This window comes from Podarcis filfolensis, assembly GCF_964270895.1.
Source record: "Podarcis filfolensis genome assembly, chromosome: 6".
Classification (NCBI taxonomy): Eukaryota; Metazoa; Chordata; class Lepidosauria; order Squamata; family Lacertidae; genus Podarcis; species Podarcis filfolensis.
In genome coordinates this window covers 37,926,619-37,948,872 of record NC_139609.1, presented here as the reverse complement: position 1 = coordinate 37,948,872, position 22,254 = coordinate 37,926,619, and the positions used below count along the sequence as shown (strand labels likewise).

General features: G+C 39.3%; 1 protein-coding gene across 25 annotated transcripts in view; it reads left to right on the top strand.

Moving 5' to 3' along the window:
* SGIP1 (SH3GL interacting endocytic adaptor 1) overlaps positions 1 to 22,254 on the top strand; it is a 138,568-nt gene that overhangs the window by 89,323 nt on the left and 26,991 nt on the right. For 15 of the 25 annotated variants that reach the window (XM_083621120.1, XM_083621133.1, XM_083621111.1 and 12 more), the window contains 4 exons: positions 3,381 to 3,505; positions 4,661 to 4,787; positions 10,363 to 10,422; positions 11,677 to 11,736. In XM_083621120.1, coding sequence (XP_083477246.1) covers positions 3,381 to 3,505; positions 4,661 to 4,787; positions 10,363 to 10,422; positions 11,677 to 11,736 — 372 coding nt within the window. The remainder of the gene's footprint in view (positions 1 to 3,380; positions 3,506 to 4,660; positions 4,788 to 10,362; positions 10,423 to 11,676; positions 11,737 to 22,254) is intronic. The other 10 variants (XM_083621124.1, XM_083621118.1, XM_083621125.1 and 7 more) reach the window with 2 other exon arrangements.

Genomic DNA, 22,254 nt, shown 5'->3' with positions numbered 1-22,254 from the left:
GATTAAAAACCATAAAGTTAATCTGGAATTTTCCATCAAAGAAATATTAAAGCATCTCAACAGCAAATTCAATGTTTTGTAAAGGTCGTATCCACACAATACAATTAATGCAGATTCAAGGCACATGGATTCCTCCAAAGAATCCTGGGAACTATAGTTTGTAATGGGTGTTATGTTTTCCCCCATTGCAGGTAGGAAAACAGATTTCATAGTGACAGGAAGAAGTAGAGGTTAAGGGTTCTATTTTTCCCCTTCCTACCACAAAGGTTTAGTAGATATGACATCATGGAATCCCCTGTCTGTGACTATCTAGCAAACATGCTGCACATCCTCCCACACACCTTAGGGCTGCAGTCCTATATGAACTTACCTCAAAGTAAATGCCATTGTACTTGAGATGATTTACTACTGGGGAGATATGAATAGGATTGCATAATAAGTAACTCAGCTTTAAATGTGAGTGTGGGTGATGAATTAGCAGGGAAAAATGCAGCAGTAATTGTTTCATGACAACCTTGGGTTGCAAGATATGCAAGTGTGAAAGAGAGTCTTTGCATTGTCTACTGTGCATGCAGCTCTCTGAGAGCCACTGGGGGCAAGAGAGGTCATTTGGTAGCCCTTAGGCAGAGAACTTTTCATAAATCCAGTTAAGGAGAAAAGGATACCTAGAATGATCTAGGCATGCATGCATACATGTACCATTTCTTTCCCAGGACTCAATCCCTACCTAACTTAAAAACCTACATGATGTAGTTCTGGTTTGGAGGAGTTTCAGTGAGTGCATTCTTCTTAAGATAGGTACTCAAACAAGTTGCTGAAAGTGGGAGAGCTTTCTCTGTGTGCGCTCTCACTAGAGCTGGTCTGTATATGGAAGATTATTTCCAAGTGTGGACAGCTGTCTTTAATATTCTGCATATTTTAGGCAGATGCAAGGCCCGCTCAGAATAATGAGTCCCAATACTGGGCAAGTATGAAGATTCATGCAACTTGTTTTCTTAACTCTTTAGTAGAGCTCAAACAGGAAGCTGATCAGATTTGATTAATAACTCATAAGAAAGGTTTTAATTATCACCAAAACTACAACTTGATTAGACTTTAGTCTAATCAAGCTAAGAGATTCAAGATTAGCAAACTAAATGAATTTTAATTGAATTTATTCTTGCTATGAAATGCCATCGATGTAGAAAACATTGAAACCTACCTAGGTCTGATGCTGAAATGGAAGATTACTTTTAGCGTAGCTGCAATTGCAACAATACAATGAAACCATATTTGTTTTAACTATAGTGATTTCTATCTGTGAATATATATATCTTCATATATATATATATCTGCTTTACAAGGTGTTGTAAAGGTTTCATTTTTTAACATCTAGATGTAAAACTCTAATGTTGTTCCTGTAGTAAGAGGTCCTCTTTTAGTTGATCACCGAGGTGACAGATGGGTTCTTACAAAACTTCCATCTGTTTCACTGAAGTTTCATAGGACACAAATCTGGTAGCTCTATGACACTGGATCACACATGCTGCCATAATTTGTTTTTCAGTAATCTGGGATTAATATTTGTGTAGTGCATGTTTAGCATAATTGGGGTTTTATGTTGTTTTAATGAGGAGGGGAAATAGTGGTTTGAGTGCACAGAACTTGGTACTTGGCACTGGAGTTTTACATGCACCAATAAATACAAAATATTTTAAATGGCCAAGGCTTTTCCAAGAATTTACCTTAAGCAAGGAAGCGTTTAGGGCATGCTTAGCAAATGCAGCATCATTACATAATCATCTAGCCTTATATTTTTAAAGCTCCATCAATCATCTTCTGATAGCTGTGTGTTTTGTGTGCGTGTTCCATTGACTGCATGAAGCATGTAATGCAGTCAGTGCTTACGATCAACACTGTAATGCTGATATGATAAAACCAACCCATACACAACTTGGATGTTAAATATCTTGTTTCACTTTTAAAGGACTGACTGACTTAGGAATTGGCGGTCTGTTGAATGTGGAATATATTCCCCTTCCTTTTTCTATTTGGAATATGGCTTTGCCTTTTACAGTTCACAAATACCTGCCATTTTAACCTTGGGAGGAAGGAGGGACATGTACAAAATGTCACACACCAGAATGGCCCAATAAAGAAGGGGTGTTAATGGGGAGGGGGTTTGCTACCTTTAGCAGCATGAGAGCCACTGCAGCATAGCTCCTTCCTGTGTCACTCAGTAACATCTGTCATATGTGCACAGTATGTACAAGGAGCCCGTGCTGTGAGTCCTTCCCATGCTACTATTATTCCAACTTCCAGGAAGAATAATGCTAGAATGGGAAGAAGACACAGCAGGAATTCCTCCTGTGACAGCAGACTTTTGATGTTTCCAAGCAGGTGCAAAGGAGCAGCGCTGTTGTAGCTTAGATGCCACTGAAGGTAACCTGGGCTCTTATTCAGTCATTTTCTATTGTTATCTCCTACTCTTAAGTTTAGAAAACATTTATCCTATTTTGGCATAGTAAATTATATAAGTTGCTATGGAATTGCTGAACTGTGTTTTGATACGTATCAATAACTATTAAACTGCCATTTAAATAACCTTCCCTTTTGTAGTTTAACCTCCTTTTTTGTTCAGTAGTCATCAATGATGATATGAAAAAACCATTATACACTTTGGAAGAGAGATTATTTTTCAATTTCTTAAATATCTGCATTTTATTCCAAGTCGTTGTAACATCAGTCTTTTCACCATTCTAGTGTTCTTAGCTATTCTCTTATTTGCTAGCATCTTACAGTTACAATCACATGAAAATAATTGTGCAAGGCTTGTCTCTTTGTACACCATTGTTCCCTAAGAATAAATGGGTATTCCATTGTTACATCATTGCGTTCTGTTGCAGCACCACTTACGTTTGCATAACAAGAACACATTATGCTTTTATTGCAAGAGCATAATAAGGAATGGGTAAGTTTCAGGAATACCCCCCAAAAACTTCAATATTTTGGTATTTTTAGACATCACTTTTTCATCTAAAGTGGGTTCACTTCACCAAGTGCTGCTTCCTCATGTAAGTTAAAGAAGTTTATGTAGGAGCAGTGTGTTAACTGTAGTCACAATATCGTCATTGCCAAGAGCATGTGAAACTTCCATTGGCATAATAGCAGGAAAATAAGCTTTTCTGTTTTATTGTGACTTCACAACTTTCTGATCTTATCCAATTCCCATCTACACATATGAATTGTCTTGTTATGCAACAGCTGCCAGCCTAAGTCAAAAGCTGTTTGGGCAACTGTTTGCTTGATGGTCTGCTATGTGTTGGGTTTTTTGATAAAGGTGGGTAAGAACTGCAGTAAGGACAGCTCAACACCACATTTATAGTGTGCGTTTATTTCAGGTTCATCATCTCCTGCTCGACCTGCAACCCCGTTGGCATCCTGCAGCAGCCCTACTCCCCCGCCTCCTCCACCTAGACCCCCATCTCGTCCAAAATTGCCTCCAGGGAAGCCTGGAGTTGATGTGGTAGGTTTAGCTTCTTCAAAATTACTAATTAAATTGAGACAACATAACTTCAGCTCACCGTGGTACAGACAAATAGAGATGAACAAAGAATTCTTAATAAACAAATGACTTCTGCCATGTCCCTAACTAGTGTCTGATTTCCTCCATTATTTGAAACCAAGAGAATGGAATAATCTCTGTTGATGACGGTAAATAGGCAGATTGTTATGGAAAGTCCACATTTGAAATTGCAGGCTAGTTTTGTTGGTTTTGTTGGTCATGCCACAAACAAGTCAGAATTATTACACCTGTGTAGGAATATGCATTTGCTTTAGCAAGAACATCTCTAAAATGTCAAGAAAGGTCAAGAAAGCTGCTATGCCCCAGTTAAATTGAAATTGTCTGACACTAGTGATGACATGTATCTTTTCACATTTTCTGAAACACTTGGACTTGTACATACATAAGCACACCAAAGGGATGCTTTAATTTTTACTATTCTGACATGAAAAGCACTTCTTTGTCAGAAAAAGTGTACATATTTGTTCCTGTCATGTGACAGATGTGCATATACTTTCCACTATGTATAAACAAAATCTTGGGAAGTCACAGCCAACTATGGATTCCAATTACACATTCACAAAGTGAAAGAAACTCATTTACCATTACCATCCATGACCATCCACATGCTCTTTTCATATCTGTTCCTATGTAGCCATCCTTGCTATATAAGAAAGAATGTAGTGTTTGGAACAACTCTGTATGAAAAGTAATCCATCATTGTGTATTCCATTAGTGAAACAACCCAGTGATTTTATTGTGGACCATTGTTTAATTTTGCACCTGTGAACTGTTTCTTGTGCACCATAGTTTTTGCAGTTTCAGATGCATTCCCCAAACGTTACATTCTGCAGCATGTTTCTCATCTGCACTACAAATATAGATCACGTGCATTAGAGAACTCAGTAAAACTTTTGGCTACACAATTGGGCTAGTAAAAAATAGATAGCAGCTGAGAAATCAATGGATCTGTAAATCCACTCAGTGTGAATGGATTAATTCTGGGTGTTCCAGGGGCCTTAGAAGATAGCGTGTGCAGTTGTGAGTATTCTTGCTTGAGTTCATGTTCAGAAATGCACTGTGTGTATCTTTAATCTTGTTTGTGTTTGTCTACAGTCCAGACCTTTTAGCCCTCCGGTTCACTCTTCCAGCCCTCCTCCGATAGCACCTTTAGCACGTGCTGAAAGCACCTCTTCCATATCGTCCACCAATTCCTTGAGTGCAGCTACTACTCCAACAATTGGTAACGAAAAGCTTTTCTTTGTTTGAAGAATAGTTTCCATGAGTGGAATGGCTTGAATATTTTAATTTCTGAAACCCTTTATTTGGTTTATATTTTCCTTTGTTTTCGTTGTCATGGTCATGTTATGTTAAAGCACTTTTTAATGTAAATGAGAATTGCACTCTTGATTAACTGTAGACTGCTGTAACTGCAATGTATATTTGTGTATAAAATAGCAGGGACCTGAAGGGATGCATAGGCTCCCTTTATTCCCTAAACTGTGCCTTCCCCCAATAATTTCCTAAATTCCGCTAAGATCACGAAGCAGTTTTCATTGGGTATAGGAGACTTTCCAAGGGGAGATCAGGAAAGTGGAAAGAATGGAGCTCATCTGCTGGCAGGTTTTCTATGCTGAAAAGTTATTCTGCCTACAAACCAAACTGCTTTTTGAATTGGAGGAGGGAAAGTCTAAACAGTAGTTTAGGATTCAATGCAGCATTTCCTGGAAGTCTCTTAAAAGCCAGTGGAGATGTGGAACAGTCATGTTTCCCTTTGAATTCTGACCAGTATAGATACAAAATGTTTTACAGTACTGTCTCGCAATTTGGCAATAATGTAAATCATTGTTAGATTAGTTAGCTGTAGCAAAACTAGATAAATGCAATAAAAATGAATAAAGTTTAACACAAAGTTTATCTTAGTAAGGAGAAATAGGAAAGGATAGCAGGAGCAGAAAGTATACTCTAGAACCAGATATTATTAAAAAGTAATGTTACAAACCAATTGTATTTGCTTCTTGGATTGCAGAAACGGTAAACATGAAAAATTTCAAAAAGTTCTAAACTTTTTCAAATCCAGTTTCATAGAAATTTGAAAATATGGAAAGTTGTACTGAAAACATGTTTTTTTTCTTCTCAAGCTGAGGTTAGATTACACTTGTCAAAAGTGATAAATGTTCTGTGGCTGGCAACGCCTGGATGTTGATGCTTTTCATTTTTTGCTTCATTCTCTGGTCTTCCTTTCTGCTCCCTGCTCCACTTCCTTCTCAGACAAACATATATTTGAATTCTCTTTGTCATTCTTTATTTCATTTACAATACTCTTCATCTTCTTTACACCTTAAAACCACCTTCTTCTCTCTGCTATAGTTCTTTTGTGCTGCAGACTCCTGGTTTTCCTTTCTGACCTGCGTCTCTTTTCATCAACGCTTCTGCTCTTCTACAGACCATCTCTGTCACCTTCAGTTCTCATTGTATGCCAGGTTGTTTTCTTTTATTGGTTTTCCCTTCTTTTACATCCCTTTGGACCCGTTCTGCTATTAGTCTAAACTTTCTTTCTGTAGTGTTCCTGCTGTGTGCCTCTTAACCTCAATTTTTTTATCAAGCATTTTCTAATCTGTGTAGACAAGAATGGGCACTTGAGCTGCTGTTCAAATTGTCTTTCTGACTATTCTGAATGAACTCAGAATGGCAACAAATTGGACATTCCAAGAAAGGGGAAAAAATCAAAAATCTGAATGAGCTGAAATGGATATGTTTTGTCTTCATTTGAGTAATAGCCATTGATCATACTACTGACGTCCCATACTAGTGGTGTTTAGTCTTCACTCAGTCATAGTAATTCATAGATACTTGTTTTGCTTATTAGAAAATGAAGATGCTGTCAACTGGGGCATATATTCAAGCCTCCAGTGATAATTTGTTAAATGCTGAACCTGGTTTGAAGTGCTTTCAGCTTTAGTTTGTCTTTTTGAAAAACCGTTCACTCTTGTTTCTTTCTGCCTATTGTGTGTGAAATGGAAGTGTGTGGGGGAGAGTGCTTAATGCAATTTTCTGACTTCATGTTTCCCTTTTCGTACCTACCGGTATGTCCTCTGTTTCTGCTTGCTGTTGGTCAGTGCAATGACCAGGGTGATATAAATGCATATCAGTCAAAGTACTGAATAGCATTTCAAATACCTAACTAGCAATATCGTATTATCAACTAAGAGGCTGTGTCATCAGTGGCTCAACTCCTTGTATGTGAAGTATTATGTTCCATGGGGTGGTGTAAATTGTCTGAAACTGATGTCGATCAGTAGTTTTTATGACACACTGTTGTGTGTTCTTATCAGTAACTGTGTTTCAGAACATTAGGTTCCAATGGAATCAAGCCCAACTGATTTGTGAAAAGGGCTACTTTTAAGTTGAAACATTAGCCTAGGTTTTGTGCAGGTAAAACAGGTGATGGGGAGGAAAACACAATTTTCTGTTGAAATAATAATTTCCCCCCGATATAAGCACGAACATGATGACTCTGTCACTATGGACATTTTCATTAATGGAAGTAAAGTTCCTCTAGATAAATTTTGTTGCTTTTAAAAGAAATAACCAATGATCCATAGAGACCATTGCTGGTTTCTGTTTGATTTTAGGATAACAATTGTGAAAGTCAAGGTGAATTAGAGTCAGGATTATTCTGTTGTTATTCAACATGATTCCACAAATCTAGATAGCCTTCAGATTGATATTCATAGATGTGGTAACTACAAAAAATGTCGAAACATTAATTTATTTTAAAACATAATATTTATATTATGCCTATTGTAAAGTTACATGTCTTTTCTAAAGCTACCAGTACATCCAACTTGTAAATACAATATTGGAAAAATCTGATGACAGTTCAAATATAAACAGCCATTAAAATAGCCATCAAATCAGTATCAAACAAGGGTTGCCTGAAAAGAAAGGCTTTATATAATCTTTCTAAAAGCCTGTGCTTATGAGCTCCAGCAGATATTCTTTAAGTTTTTTTTTTTCAGTGGATGGAAGGAACCAGTTACTCAATAGCCAAGGACACTCTTTCAAACACAACCGTTTAAAAGTGCTATAGATTACCCCCAAAGCCTTATATTTAACCTAAACTTTAGAAGCAATGTGAATGTGCAGTTGTGATAGGGTAGTACATAGTCCAAGTTTTAGGTGGCAGCACACTTAAAACGTTACAAGCTTTGAAGGCCACATGCTTTTGACTAACCATTCCAGAACACGAGTAGGCCTTTGATTCATAGTCTTGACATGAACATGATTCATTCGCCATATATGATTTTTAGAGAAATTGCTGTTACATTTAAGTTGATTGAGTAATCAGGCATCTTATTAAAATTATCTAAGTGGCCTTTTTTACAGATGGCCTTGGAGATTTCACCACCCTTGTTGGGGTGAAGAGAAGCTTTAATACAAAACGATTGAGAAAACAGCTGAAATTGCTAATAAGGAGCTCCTGGTTTGTATTTGTACATCCCAGCTATTTTTAGTTATTGTGTATTTGTTCATAGTGACTAGCCTGAGCATTCTTTATGCTGGCAATATGAAGGTCTTGACATGAGCACTATAGTTAGACTTCCCACTGACTGGCCTGATTTGCTTGCCACGCAAAGCTAAATCAAGGCTTAGTGTGAGTACATGGGTTCCCAGAGAGGAGCTTGCAGCTGCTTTGCTGTTCCTGAGTTCTTTTTGCTGCCACGTAACCCTGATCTAAGCCAAAGCTTAGCACATTGTTCAAACCTGGGCATCATGGTTATGGTCCCTAGACTAACCACAACTAACCCTTGGTTACAGCTCATAGCTAGTCTGGAGACAGCCTGATCTTAAGTCCAGGCGCAGAAGACATGCTAAGCTTAAACTTGGTTTAGCTCAGCATGGCGCATTAGCAAAAAAGACCAGGGAGCAGCAAAGCAGCTGCAAGCTCCTTTCTGGGATCTCACACATTCATGCTAAGCCATGGTTTGGTTTAATGCTATGTGCAAGCCTGTTCACTTTCGCAGCTTATAAAAAGGGGCTGCTTGGTTTATGCATCCCTTTTTTTTAGAAATCTGAAATTAGGATTCGCTTCTAGAGATAGCCAAGGAAATAGTCACACTCTTAGACAAGACGAACTATTTCTGGAGTGTTTTCTTGAATGTGTTAAACACAGGCACAATTTTACATTAATATTAGATCAGCTTGTTTTGTCCTTTGATATTGTTGGGTGTCTGTGTCTCTGTGGGGAGAATTGTATTCACTGTAGTAAAATAAAAGGAAATCTTTGTTAAATGCTCAAATTCTGTGTTCTCCTCAATGCTCTCCCTGAGTAGGGACGGAGGGAAGGACCGTATTCCCCACAGGTACCTTAATTTTAAAAATCTCCCTTTAGTTTTCCATATTGTGAGAATATATGGGTAGCTTCCAGAATTTATTGGCTTCTGGAACAAAATAATGAGAATTTTTTCATCTACTCCTTGAAAATAGGAATGCATGTTTATTGGCAACAGAGAAAGCTCCACCTGTCCCAAATAGGCAAGTGGTATTGTCAGATCATGTGTTGGATGAGACTGGATTGTGCCAATCTGCTCTTGTGGCCCATGACAAATAATGCAGTAAATTATGCTTAATATGCTGAATGGCTTGGCATGTAAAAAGCTTCCAGCTCAAGGCAAAAGCATGGCAGGCGTTTACCATGGAGAGGGAATAGCAATTCCTGTGGGACACGCAGAGCTCAGGTTCTAATGCAATTTCAGACCAATTAAGCCAGGGCTAGTTTGAGTCCTTTGTTTGTATCCTAAACCATAGGATTCAAAAAATTGTGCTAAAGATCTGGCATTTGTATTTTTCCCTGTTTCAGAGAACAATGATTAATGGGTTACAGTGATACTATTAGGCTTGAACAGGTTAGCAGAGTAAAAAAAAAAAAGGGAGGCCATTAGCAAGAAGCAATGGGTCCCAGTTATAGCAAACTCGGTTTGAGTTCAGCATTGGGAAATACCTCTTGATTGTAGGAATGATTGGACAGTGGAACACGATTGGTTTTTTAAGGGGATTTTAGCAAGAGTAAATGACCCTTTGCCAGGTATGCTTTGAGTGTAGGGAACTTTTCCTTGTTGCAGTAGCCCCTTTTAAATTCTATGGATCTAAGACAAGAGTAGTCAACATGGTGCCCTCCAGATGTTGCTGGACTCCAGCTCCCATCAGCCCTAGCCAGCATGGTCAACAGTCAGAAATGGTGGAAGTTGTAGTCCAGCAACATCCAGAGAACACAGGTCCTCCATCCCTGGGCTACAGTCACACTTCAGCAGGTAGAGTTTCTTCAGCACTCCTAAACTGACTACCCCTGATTTAAGACATGGAAGGGTTTAGATACTCATTATAAAATTCTACATGAAGAGTAAGATTATGATAAGCCTTATTGAGTTCAATATGACTTACTCCCAGTAAGTGTCCCTATGATTATGGCCTAAGTAGCTCGTAAGAAGCACAATTTCTCAGCCTTTGTGACTTCCCTGTGTGCAACTCTTCCAGTCTCTAAAGGTTATCCCATATATGGAGAGTTTGTCTGAGGAAATATGACACAAAATTATTTCATTTACTGTTTGTCTTTTTTGTATTTGTTTTTGGGTTCTTGTGGTGGTTGTTGCATATGATTTTGATAATAAAAAGAGATGTGTCCACCATTTCTATGTCTATGATCTTTTTTTCATTGTAATGTTTGTGGTTTGGTTGATAAACAGCTACTTGATTTTCATTTGGAATTTGTGTTTTCATTGTTTTTCTTTTACATTTCTTTTGCTCATGGGTTTCAGAAGATGATGCTTATGTTGACAAACTGCTCACGTTTGAAAGGCATTGTGAAACTCCTGCAGGTACTGTACTAGCAGAGTGGTTTCAAGAAATCTGGATTTAAAATCCTAGCCATTGTCATCTGAATGCTTCCTTCACTGCCACCCTCACCACCATGAGTGTCAAGTGCATACAAATATATACTTATATGTAAAAGAGAGGAACTCATGCCAAACTCAGAAATGCAGCATATAGCAAGCCAGTTTCCCAATGGCAAGAGTTTTGGAGAGGTGATAGATTTTTGACTTGTGGTTCTTTTTTATGTAAGGGATAATGCTACTACTCAAGAGCAGGTCTTTCCCATATGTATATTCTGTCTACCCAGCTCTTCCTTCATTTTACAGGTCTAGGCTTCCAAGGAAGCTTACAAGGCCAGATGTGCTTAGCTTCAGCAGTAGTATTTCCTTAGGTGTTTTTAGTTTGTTTTACATGTACCCTGGGCTCTTTAAAATATTGTGAGTCAAAGTAACTGGTAATTTTTGACTAGGAGAGAGAGAAAGGTAGCTTTAAATGTTAATTTATTGGTTCAGTTTGGAATTTTATCAAATAATACGGTTCAATAAAATCATGCACTTAACCAACATTCCAGAAATCCTGCCCAGTAGTTAGTTAATCCAAATTTAGCACCTTTAGGGGAAACTGTCAAACCAGAGATTAATGCCGCCTTTGGAAGCCCACCCATACTGAAGATCCATGCAACATACGTTCAGAATTATAATGCATGCTTATCTCAAGAGCATGTGAGTGCCAGAATCATTGCCATGTTTTCCCCTTACCAGCCTTTTTCTTCAAGACAGGTTCATGTAATAAAGTTTAGTGCTACATTTTCAGATGTTGTTTTCATACCCAGAGGCATCTTCCAACATTACAGCAGCATCTTTAAAATGGAGACAAGGCCTTGTGTGACAAATTCCGCCCAAAGCTAGTACAGCAAAAAAAACCTAACATACTAATATTCTGTTGCAGCAACAGAACACTTCTCACACCCTCCATGCACAAACACGTAGGCAGCAATCCAGTGGGCAAAAATTATCTCCATTTAGGATTCCATAGCTTGCCATTTTTTTACTTTTTTTTTTTTTGCTTTCTGTTTCCCAAAATAAAACAAGAAAATTGTTTTAAACTCCCTTCTACTCCCCCTTGCACGTTAACAGCTCACAGCGCCTCTTCCTCCCCTGTAGTGAGATTAATAACCTGCTTCTGTGACTTACACTTATGTCCTTCTCTCTCCCTTCTCCTTAACCTTTCCCATCCCGCTTCAACTCCTGGCCATACAGAGAATGAACAGCCTTCCCTCGTCTGGTTTGACAGAGGAAAGTTTTATTTGACTTTTGAAGGTAAGTAGTGCATAGCATACTGGGTTGGAACTTTAAGCCCCCACTTTGCTCTTATTATTTAATAGAAGCCCTTTGGTTTCCTACAAACAAACAAACAAACCCATTCTACCTTTCTGTATGGTAATGCTATGGCTACTTAGATGACATGACGAGTTCAATCAGAATCATTTTAAAATTTGATTTGTACAACTGTGTCCCTTCAATTGTTATAATTTAAAGGGGGAATGGGGAAATAATTGTTGTTTTTTTAAAAAAAAATCTTCTGGAGTTACTGATTATCAAAGAACTTGACTCTGTCAACCAGGGCTTCTTTGTATACACTTTGCAAGCAGTTTTTACACCTTATAGCAGCTACACATTATAAATATAGGTAGAATGTTCTATTATCCTGTTATCCATTTCTAGAGTTTTCCTTGCCATCATATTCTTAACCATGACAATCTCCCATTCCCCTAATAAATAGAGTATTTCAGAGAAATATGAAAAATACATTTGTATTTAGTGCTTGGATCATGTATCAAGACCGTTTGACGGGGGGGGGTGGATAAAAATAGTATTACAGTCTGAATGTTGGTCAATTAATAAAAGTCCATTATCCCTTTGGTACTTCAGTGGTGTCATTTTAACATTTATGTAACCTTTTTCCAGCTTGGCTATACAGGAGAGTTAAAGCTTTCCTATATTAAATGTTTGATTTCATGAACCTGTTTTATTCTGTGGCAAATATCCCCTGGAGTAAAAATTGGTTGGCACAACTCAGGTTGTTTTTAGTACCCCCAAAAAAGTGTTCCAGAGCATTGTTGAACCTCCTGAACCATGGGAAGGTACTGCAGAGAAGTGGCACAGAATCAGCAAAATCACCTCCCTCTACCTTTCCTTTGCAGAAACTCTACACTACAGGTTACCAATCCCTTTCCTCACAGAAGGGGCTCTTCCCTGAATGGAAGGATAGCTTCTTAACCTTTTCTCTGGAATTGCTCCACATATCTTGTTACCTCTAATTCACCTCCGGGGATAAATTTATAAGAAAAAGAAAGTGTACTAGAATGACTGAGTTTCATATGAGCATGAAATGTTGTGATCTGAAATGGAATATGTAAGCCAGTTAGCCAACAAGGTGCCCTCCAGATGTTCTGGACTACAGCTCCCATTATCCTCAGTCATTGGCCATGCTGACTGGGGCCGATAAAGTTATAGTTCAAAATGTTTGAAGGGCACCTGATGAAGATTGAGAAAGCTAAGTTTGATGGTTCTGGAAATGTTTTTCTGTTATAAACTAGGCAAAGCGAATGCATCTTTCATTCCCGTTTTAAGTCAGCCTCTGCCTAATCTTAACCAGTTACTGATAGGTCTTTGTGATTTGCAAATACTGATACGATCCTTTTAGTTTTCTAAGTTAAAGGAATACCCCCTAATGGTTTATGTACCTTAAATGTACTTCACAGAACTAACATCATAGTACAACTCTTCTGCTATATGTAAAAGTTGTTGCCCATCTGCAAACAGTTGTTTCTTTAATCAGTCTTGGGAAATTGTCCATATTTGGTGCCGGTAAACTTTAATTTTGTAGCAAAACAGCTATGTGGGGGCAGCTTTAATTGACTGCATGTTTCTCTCAGCAGTTAATTGTTTGGGCCTATACTCAAGCTGGGCTTGAGAGTCCTGTCAAAAGTAGCACTGGAGCTCTGGAAGTTTTTGCACCTGGTTCCCTCCGTGCTTGTTTTTGGTGCCATGATGCCAAGTGGCAGACCCAATCTTCTTTTGTGGACGTTGTTTTTGACCTGTGCCTCTGCTAATTTAGTTTTGTGTGTTTTGTTACATTTTATTTTTTGTGAACCACCTCAAATTCCTTCAGTAGACAGAACGGCAAGATAAAAATATTTTGAATAAATAAAACAATATTGCCTAAACATGTGTAGAACCAACCCAGGGAATCCCTGTGGATTTGGCTCTGTGGATAAAGAACCTATCAGCACATTGGGGAAAGGCAGCATTCACACATGCACACTCCCAAGCAGACATTGATCCAGCACACTTTTAGTGCATTTGAATAGGGCTTTCATTTCTGCCATTCCAGCCTGCCTTTAAAAAGCAAATATGGACAGTGGTTTGACTTCTTGAATTCACAAAGCCTATGATTTCCTGCTAGTGATTTCATGATTTATAATGGTGTTCTTGAAGCACTTGCATTGTTAAGTAAACAATTTCTGCCTGTAGGTAAGACTTATCTACATTTTTTTTTGTTTAAATTTGATCAGTTTCCATAAATTTTTAAATTTTGCATAATCAGCTCATAAAAATACAGACAAATCTCTCAAAATAAGAAATGCCTTATACCTTAGGCTTGAGAATTTTAAAAATGGCCAAAATGCTAAGTCTTGTCACTAGGGCAAAATCAACCACAGGTTAGTCCTAACCCTTCTTAGATTGACTCCCTTATGGTTGAATCTGAGAGCCCTAGACTATAAAATATAGTTTTTAAAAGGTCTTCATCAGGTGCCAAAGAGGCATTACATAAACAAACAAACAACAACAACCACATCAATAAAGCCTGTTCAATAAAGCAATTTCAATAACCTGTAAACAAACCCAGTAGAAAAACAACAAAAACTTCAGCAGCTAGTACAATAAGAGCAGATGGTGCAAATTACCAAAAAGCTGGATTGATTTCTTAGTTTCTAATTGGATTTCTTTGACAAAGACTCCATTCAGCATTGACAGAATAAGTTTATTCAAGGCAAGGGGAATAAGCCACAAAGTGTTGGGTATTTTCCTGCAATTGCCCGTTTGTGGGAGGAGGAGTGGAAGAAAGGGAGTGATGAGAAGTAGGTGGTAAAGAGGAAGCCTGAGGAACTAAGTGAGGAGGACAGGATCCTGCAGATTCTGGAAAAGTTTACCCCAACCCCCCCCCAAAAAAAGATGGTGCTGAAATCCCATCCCAGCAACTGCATCTGTGTCACTATCAGAAGCTGATGAATATCTATGGCAAAGCAGGATGTTTGTTTGGATTTCTGCAAAGCTCAAGTTTATGATACATTTGAAGCCAATTTGTATCCTAAATAGAAGTTGTTCTTAAGGTTGGAGCCTGGTAGTTGGTGCTGCTAGACTTTCTTATAGGGTAGGGTCACCAGATGTTCCCGGGGACAGTCCCCGGATCCACCAATCTGTCCCCGGACAAAATCTGTCCCCGGAATGTCCCCAGGGACAGCAGAAAATTTTAAGTGTGGGAGAACATTGGGCAAAGGAAATCATTGTACTGGTGCCATGTGTCCCAGTGCCTGTGACCCATTGTCTAGGCCCAGCAGAGGGAGGAGTCAGCCTGCATTCATGTGGGATCTGCAAGATGGGATGGGATCCCCTTTTGTACTAACTCTGCAATTGCTTATAAAGGCACAGTTGTTGCTCAGATGCCAAATGCAAACTGAGCATCATTGGGCAGCCTGCACTATGAGCATAAGTTTGGTGCTACATGAAGCTCTCAAAACAGGAGCATAGGAAGCTGCTTTATACCACATTAGTTTGTTGGTCTATCTAGCTGTGATTTGGAATGGCTCTCCAGCATATCAAACAGGGCCCTTCCTATTTGGTAAGTGTAGTTCATAGTGTTTAATGTTTACATTAAGTTTATTCAAGGCAAGGGGAATAAGCCACAAAGTGCTGTCTGTTGAAAACAAGCAATGTTGTGTGGTGGACCCTCTTGGTTGCAGTTTTAGAAACTTGACAGATTCACTCTGTTTGGATAAAGCAGTGTAATACAGAAAGTGAGACAGGTGATGTTTAGTTTACAGAAAAAGAGAGTCCCAAGCAATCAGCAGTAGAGTTTGATCTCCCCTCCTCTTCTTTAAACTACTGCCTAAAAAATTTGCTGCCTTTGCAAACCTGCATCCTAAGTAATTATCAATCTCCAACTTCATTGTACTGTAATGTAGTCCCTAGTCAAGCCTTAAATTGTAGCCCCTCTGAGTCTGTCATCTGCTGCTGAGTTTTGTATGACATGTAACAAACTGATGCTTAATAAATACTAATACTTTTTACCCCAAGGAGCATATTTGACAGAAAAGTAATCTCTCATCTACAGATACATTTTGTGGTACTTTATTTTCCCAGCTTTTATGTCTCCGCTACAGTAATCCATGCCTCTGAAGCGCTTTGGTTTGTCATGATTGTAAATCACACTACTTGCAAATATCACATATGAAAGTTACATTAAAATTGCTGCTTCTGCAAATTTATCTCTTCACTTGTTGGGTAACATTTTAGAAAAGCTGTTTTCCATTTAGTGTGAATGTATTTCATAATCTCCAATAGTAACAATAGTTGGGTTTTTGTTGGGTCCAAAATATTGGTTCCCTACCTTTTCTTTCTTCTGTGAACTTAATTTAATTTTGTCTGCTTAGAAGACATATTCTCAAATCAACTGCTTTGTGAATAAGAAGGCTGGTGTATCAGTTTATGCTTATTGGGTTTTCAAATCTTATTTAAAATGAAGAAGGGTGCTTAAGTCTATGGGACAGCAACTATATCCATCTGAAGTGTGCTGCCTAGCCTCTGCTTGACAATTTCAAAGCTAAAAGAGGTATGAGAAAACTGGCATCTATGGCAACTCATGGGGCTGGCAGGTCAACTGAGTAAGACCTCCCTCATCCATAGTTTGATTTTGGATGAGGAGGTTGATCTGGTTTGTATCACTGAGACTTGGGTGGATGAGCAGGTTGGAGTTGATCTCACCGAACTGTGCCCATCTGGGTACTCAGGTTAGCATCAGGGCAGACTTGAGGGGGGAGTAGGGGAAGTTGCTGTGTTCTACAGAAATTCTCTCCCTCTCCTTCTCCCTGCTATCTGTACAGTTCGGGGATCTAAAGTGTGTGTTCCTGGCATTGGGCAATCAGGACAGATTAGGGATTCTGCTGCCTTGCTTCCCGCTCAGCTTTCTCCTTGCCTAAGCTTACAGAGCTGGGCTCAGAGGTGGTGTTGAGGGCTCCCAGACTGCTGGTTTTGGGGGACTAACATCCATGCTGAAACGAGTGGCTCTGGGGTGGCTCAGGACTTCATGGCTGCCATGACGACCATGGGGCTGTCTCAACATGCCACCGGTCCAACACATGTGGCAGGTCACACTCTGGACCTTGTTTTCTCAACTGTGCTGGAAGAGGGTGATCTGAAAGTAGGGAGCATTGAAATCAGTCTCTGGTCATGGTCAGATCACTTCCTGTTGAGATTTAGGCTTTCAGCATCTTTCCCCCTCTGCATGAGGATGGTTTGCCCTTGGAGACTGATGGACTGAGTGGGCTTCCAGGCGGCTCTGGGGGATTTTCTGGCTAATATGACTTGTGCTCCTGTTGAAGTCCTGCCTGACTTCTGGAACATCTGAATGGCTCAAACCATTGATGCAATTGTCCCTGAGCTGCTCCTCCTGCTTCATGGAGCCCATTTGGCTCCCTGGTATACTCCAGAGCTTAGGGCGAGGAAACAAGCTGGACGCAACTGCAAGTGAAGGAAAGATCTGGCTGAATCCAACCAAACAGTGGTGAGGGCTCATCATTGAGCCTACCTATTGGCAGTGAAGGCACAGGAACGAAGGCATCCTTTTTACCTCCATTGCATCCTCGCTATGCCGCCTGGCATAGCTTTTCTGGGTAATACAGGCCTTTTAAAGTCTGGCCTTAGGCAGTTGACAGAACGACAGTAGCTTGCTGTGACTTGTTTGCAAAGCATTTTTAGGGCAGCATGGCTTGCATCTGTTACAGCACATGAATCCTGAGTTGTGTCCAGAGCACTGTCTAGTCTTGTTATGTTGGATAAGTTTCAGTGAGCGAGGCTCAAGAATGTGGGAAGGGTGCTTGGATAGGGTTGCCATATTCCAAACAGTGAAAATCCAAACAGCAAATTCGACGCTGCTGGCATGGATTTTATGCTGATGGATGCGGTATTCCAGATATGCCCAGGAAATTCAACACGTATGGCAACCCAATGCTTGGATCAGTCAGGGCGACCACTTGCGCTCTCTACCCTTGCCCCCTTTGGCTGATAAAAACTAGCAGAGAGGGGACAGCTGTCTGTTTGATAAGCAATTGCAACATAGAGAAGATAGGATTGCCTGGCAGGCACTATAGCAGATCTCCACTGTGTGCCCATGGGCTTCAGACTTAGAGGAAAATTTCATCCTCTCTCTTTTCAACCTGCTCTGCACATGTTGAAATAACCATTGTTTTTCGTGTACATAGCTCACGGTTCTGACCAAAAACAAAATTTCAGGTTTAAATTCCCTCTTGTTGTTTGTAAATAAATATGACAGCTTATACAATTCATAACACTGATATTAAATATAACACCATGTAACCACTCACATTCATTCAACAACTAAACAGGCAATTTTATGTTAATTGATACTGTTATTTCCATGATGATTGCTTCATAATTGGTACACACTTGAACCAATTCATTTTACTTAGCCATGTAATTTTATCTTGACTATTTTGAATTGATTTATTCACAGTGTACTCTGAAATTTTGCTGGTTCTGTCTATCTCTGTTTGTCCCTAAGCGATAAAAGCATAACAGTATAAAATAATAAAATTTCAAGGTTACAGAACCCCAGTGCCTTAACCGTACTTCTCATTTTAACAAACTTTGATGTGCTGAATGTTGTTGTGATAAATGAACCTGTCATATGAGCATCAAAATACATTTCAACGTCCGAGTTTATTTTCATATTTTGTGTAGTATTTTGAGTTGTATAATTGTGATATTAACAATGAGCTTTTCATTCTTAGCTCTTCTTTATTAATACTCTTCATATTCACAGCACAATTTGTAGGAGGACATTTTGTACTATTAAAGCTATAATAGATGTACTTTGTACCTGTCTAAAAGGGATGGCATGAATAGGCTACAAGACAGAATTTACGCAAGAAGCTTTTATTACTTGCCTAAGGGCCAAACTACACATGATGGGCAATTCTCTAATTTTTCTTCCTTGTTGAGCAGCTAGGAAGCCAAAGCTTTGAGCAGAGAACCAGAATAGGGAGGGGCTGAAGAATGATTTCCTTTTCTACTGCTTGTTTGCTCAGAATCTCCCCCTGGCAGGGAAAGCCCAGGTTAAAAAAGCAATTTTCAGCAAATGGCAAGAATGGTTAGGATTAAGCAGCCTCTCCTTTTCTTTTTCCATTTCAGCTTCCCATGGCTGCTTCTTATTCAGGAAGAAAGTGGGAGGGAGAAGCATGGAACTTGCTATATATCCATAACAATGATTTGCTTACATACATGCTAGTTCTCCCTACATGAGAATTTACAGCCTTGTGGTTTGGATCCATTTGTTCATGCTACACACAGCAGTGGCAAAGGTTGCTTAAAAACACAAGGCAGACATGCCCCTGTGAATGATGTTTTGAACTATTTGCACCTGCTATGAACTGCAATTCTGTAAACCTTTTTGTTTGTTGTTGTGCTATGAATCTGGATGTGAAAGAGAGGGGAGGCATGAATGCCTATGGTCTGTTTAAGACCACTTGTGCATTAATTACCTAAGAGTGACTAAATATGACCCGACTTTAACTGTTCTTTAATTGTTCTTCCAGGTCAAGTGTCAATTCCAGAACAAGCCAGGGTGATAACCTGGATAAATATTGCTTTTGGGTGTTAGATTGCTCAGCAGTGAAAATGGTCCTGTAGTCTAGGTTTCAACTCTATGTCTGTAAGATGTGAATCAGAGTTATCTCTCTTATTGAATAGCTGTGAGGATGATTAAGGATTGCAAATCACTTTATGCAAGGAGAGTATTCTGCATGACGACTAAAAAAGCAAATGAAGGCTACATAAACAGAAGCATAGCTTCCAGGTCACAAGAAGTAATAGTTCTGCCCTATTTTTCTGCTGGTCAGCCAGCATTTGAATAACAGTCTTCAAATATCGTCAGGGCCCTCATGCAGAAGATGGGATGGATTTGTTCTCTTTTGTTCCAGAGAGTAGAACTAGAACCAGTGGGTGGAAATTGCAAGGGAGCAGATTTTGGCTAAACATTGGGAGAGGCCACCTAATGGCAAGAACTGTTCTAGACTGTTAGAACAGTAAGGACTGGAACAGAGACTGCCTTGGGAGGATGTGGCTATCCATTGGGGACACAATAAATGCTTCGTGCATTACGCAGCCTGCATTGTGTAGGGGGTTGGACTAGATAAACTCTGTGGTCCCTTACAACTCTATAATTCTATAGTGTAAATAAAGCATAAAATGAAAGTTTAGCAAAAAATTACACTTGCCTAAATCCATCAAGAAAAATAGCTATGGAGAAACAACTTCTATCCTTTATAATTTATTTGCTAGATATAAAACTACCTGGACAAATTGCATAGGAATGCCCATTCAGAACCACATGGGCAGATTGCCGAGGGATTCACATTCAAATATACTTTAGCATTATACGTATGGATGTAAGGCATCTAATGTACAGCAATGCAGGTGGGCAACGTCACTTTCCAAAGTATTTGTCTAATCCTATAGGAGTTTCTTGCATGAGATTATAAGTGGATCAGGGCCACTTGATTACTGCTCTGTACATCTACTGGATTTTAAATATGTACTATAAATAAGGATTTAGACCAAGCTGTGGGTTAAACCACGGAGCCTAGGACTTGCCGATCAGAAGGTCGGCGGTTTGAATCCCCGCGACGGGGTGAGCTCCCATTGCTTGGTCCCTGCTCCTGCCAACCTAGCAGTTCGAAAGTACGTCAAAGTCCAAATAGATAAATAGGTACCACTCTGGCGGGAAGGTAAACATTGTTTCTGTGTGCTGCTCTGGTTCGCCAGAAGCGGCTTAGTCATGCTGGCACGTGACCCGGAAGCTATACGCCGGCTCCCTCGGCCAATAAAGTGAGATGAGCGCCGCAACCCCAGAGTCGGTCACGACTGGACCTAATGGTCAGGGGTCCCTTTACCTTTACAGATTAAATATAAGGTTGGATAATTTGACATGTTGCTATCATAACTGGAAATGACCTATTTATTGAGGGCAGCTAGCTTAATTTGATTTACAAAGGTCATGCCACATGTGTCCTACTGAAACATTTACCTTTTGCACTTGGAGAAGTGACACTTAAAAATATATTACAGTGGTACCAGCTGAATTTATAGCATGGGCAATAAGCAGTGACAACCCAAGCACCACTGAGATGATGAAACTAAATTACACCTTGATGGTTAATGTGACAAAATAAATTCTTGGGATGTTGGTAGACAGAAAAAGAGACAGAACCAAATAGTTTTTAATAACTGCTTACCACACATCATACAATTAAAGTATGTGACTTACCCCAGTGAAACAAAAAGGGATTGGGAAGAGCTCCAAAACGATCTCTCCAATATGTACGAATGGGCAAATGCAGTTCAATGAAAATAAGGATAAAGTGATGAACGGCAGGACGGGGAAAAAATCTTAATTTCACATATATGCTCATGGTGTCAGTTTCTCACCAGAAACGAGACATTAGGGTTATCGTGCATAGTTGGATGAAGACATTGGGCCTGTGTACAGCAACTGTAAAGAAGGCAAATTCTATGCCAGGAATTAGGAATTTAATTGGAAAAAACCCTGAGAAGAAGCCTGGTATAATACAGGTAGCAGCTTATAATAGAAAATAATTTAGTCTAAGGAAACTCCACAGAAGTACTGCAGCTATCAAAATTGAGTTATCCCATTAGCTTCTTTAAAATGAATGGTTAATCTTAATTATAAAAATAATTCTTCCGTCCCACAACAATCCAGATTCTGGAGTTCATGAAAGATTTGTCACAAAACTTCATAAAATTCCTGACCATGCCTCATGTTGGTTCAGTTCAAACTGTGTGTGTACAACCATCACATATATGCAAAGGTATGCACAGTGCTAAATTATCATATTTTGCTGTTATCGGGATGTAGATTTATATACCTATCCTGTGTTTTTCCCCATTTCATTTGCATCAATGGGCAAGGCCAAATGTGATGTTTCTATTCTTCTACATATCCATTCCATCTAGTGTATACCAGTTATCCTGTTCCTGTGTGGTTACTTTTATTGAATTTCACATTTCAAGACAAATATAACTGATCTGCAGAAATTCTTTCAAGGTGCAAGCACAAAACGGTCTCTAGTGAGTCTGCAGTGTTGCATAGTTGCAGAATACTTGTGGAAGCAGGTGCTGTGTCTCTTGAATACCATTGCAAAACATAAATTGTGGCACCCCTAACAAATGACTTGCCACAGTTCATCTATATTGGCTCTTCATAAGCCTCTAAAAGTGTGCTGGTTACTGCATCTTTGAAAAGTAAGGGTTCATTCACACAACTGTGCATCCAGTTAGGGATGTAGATCAAATGTTTCAGGACTGGCTGGGGCTCATAGTGAAATTGCCATCTCATTGATTCAGTTTACATCTTGCACACACTTCATCTACATTTTCTGGGATGCCATCAATTCACAATTGAAGGCCTAGGGACTGAAATATAAACAAAGTCCATAATTAAGCCAGCTGCTTCATCAG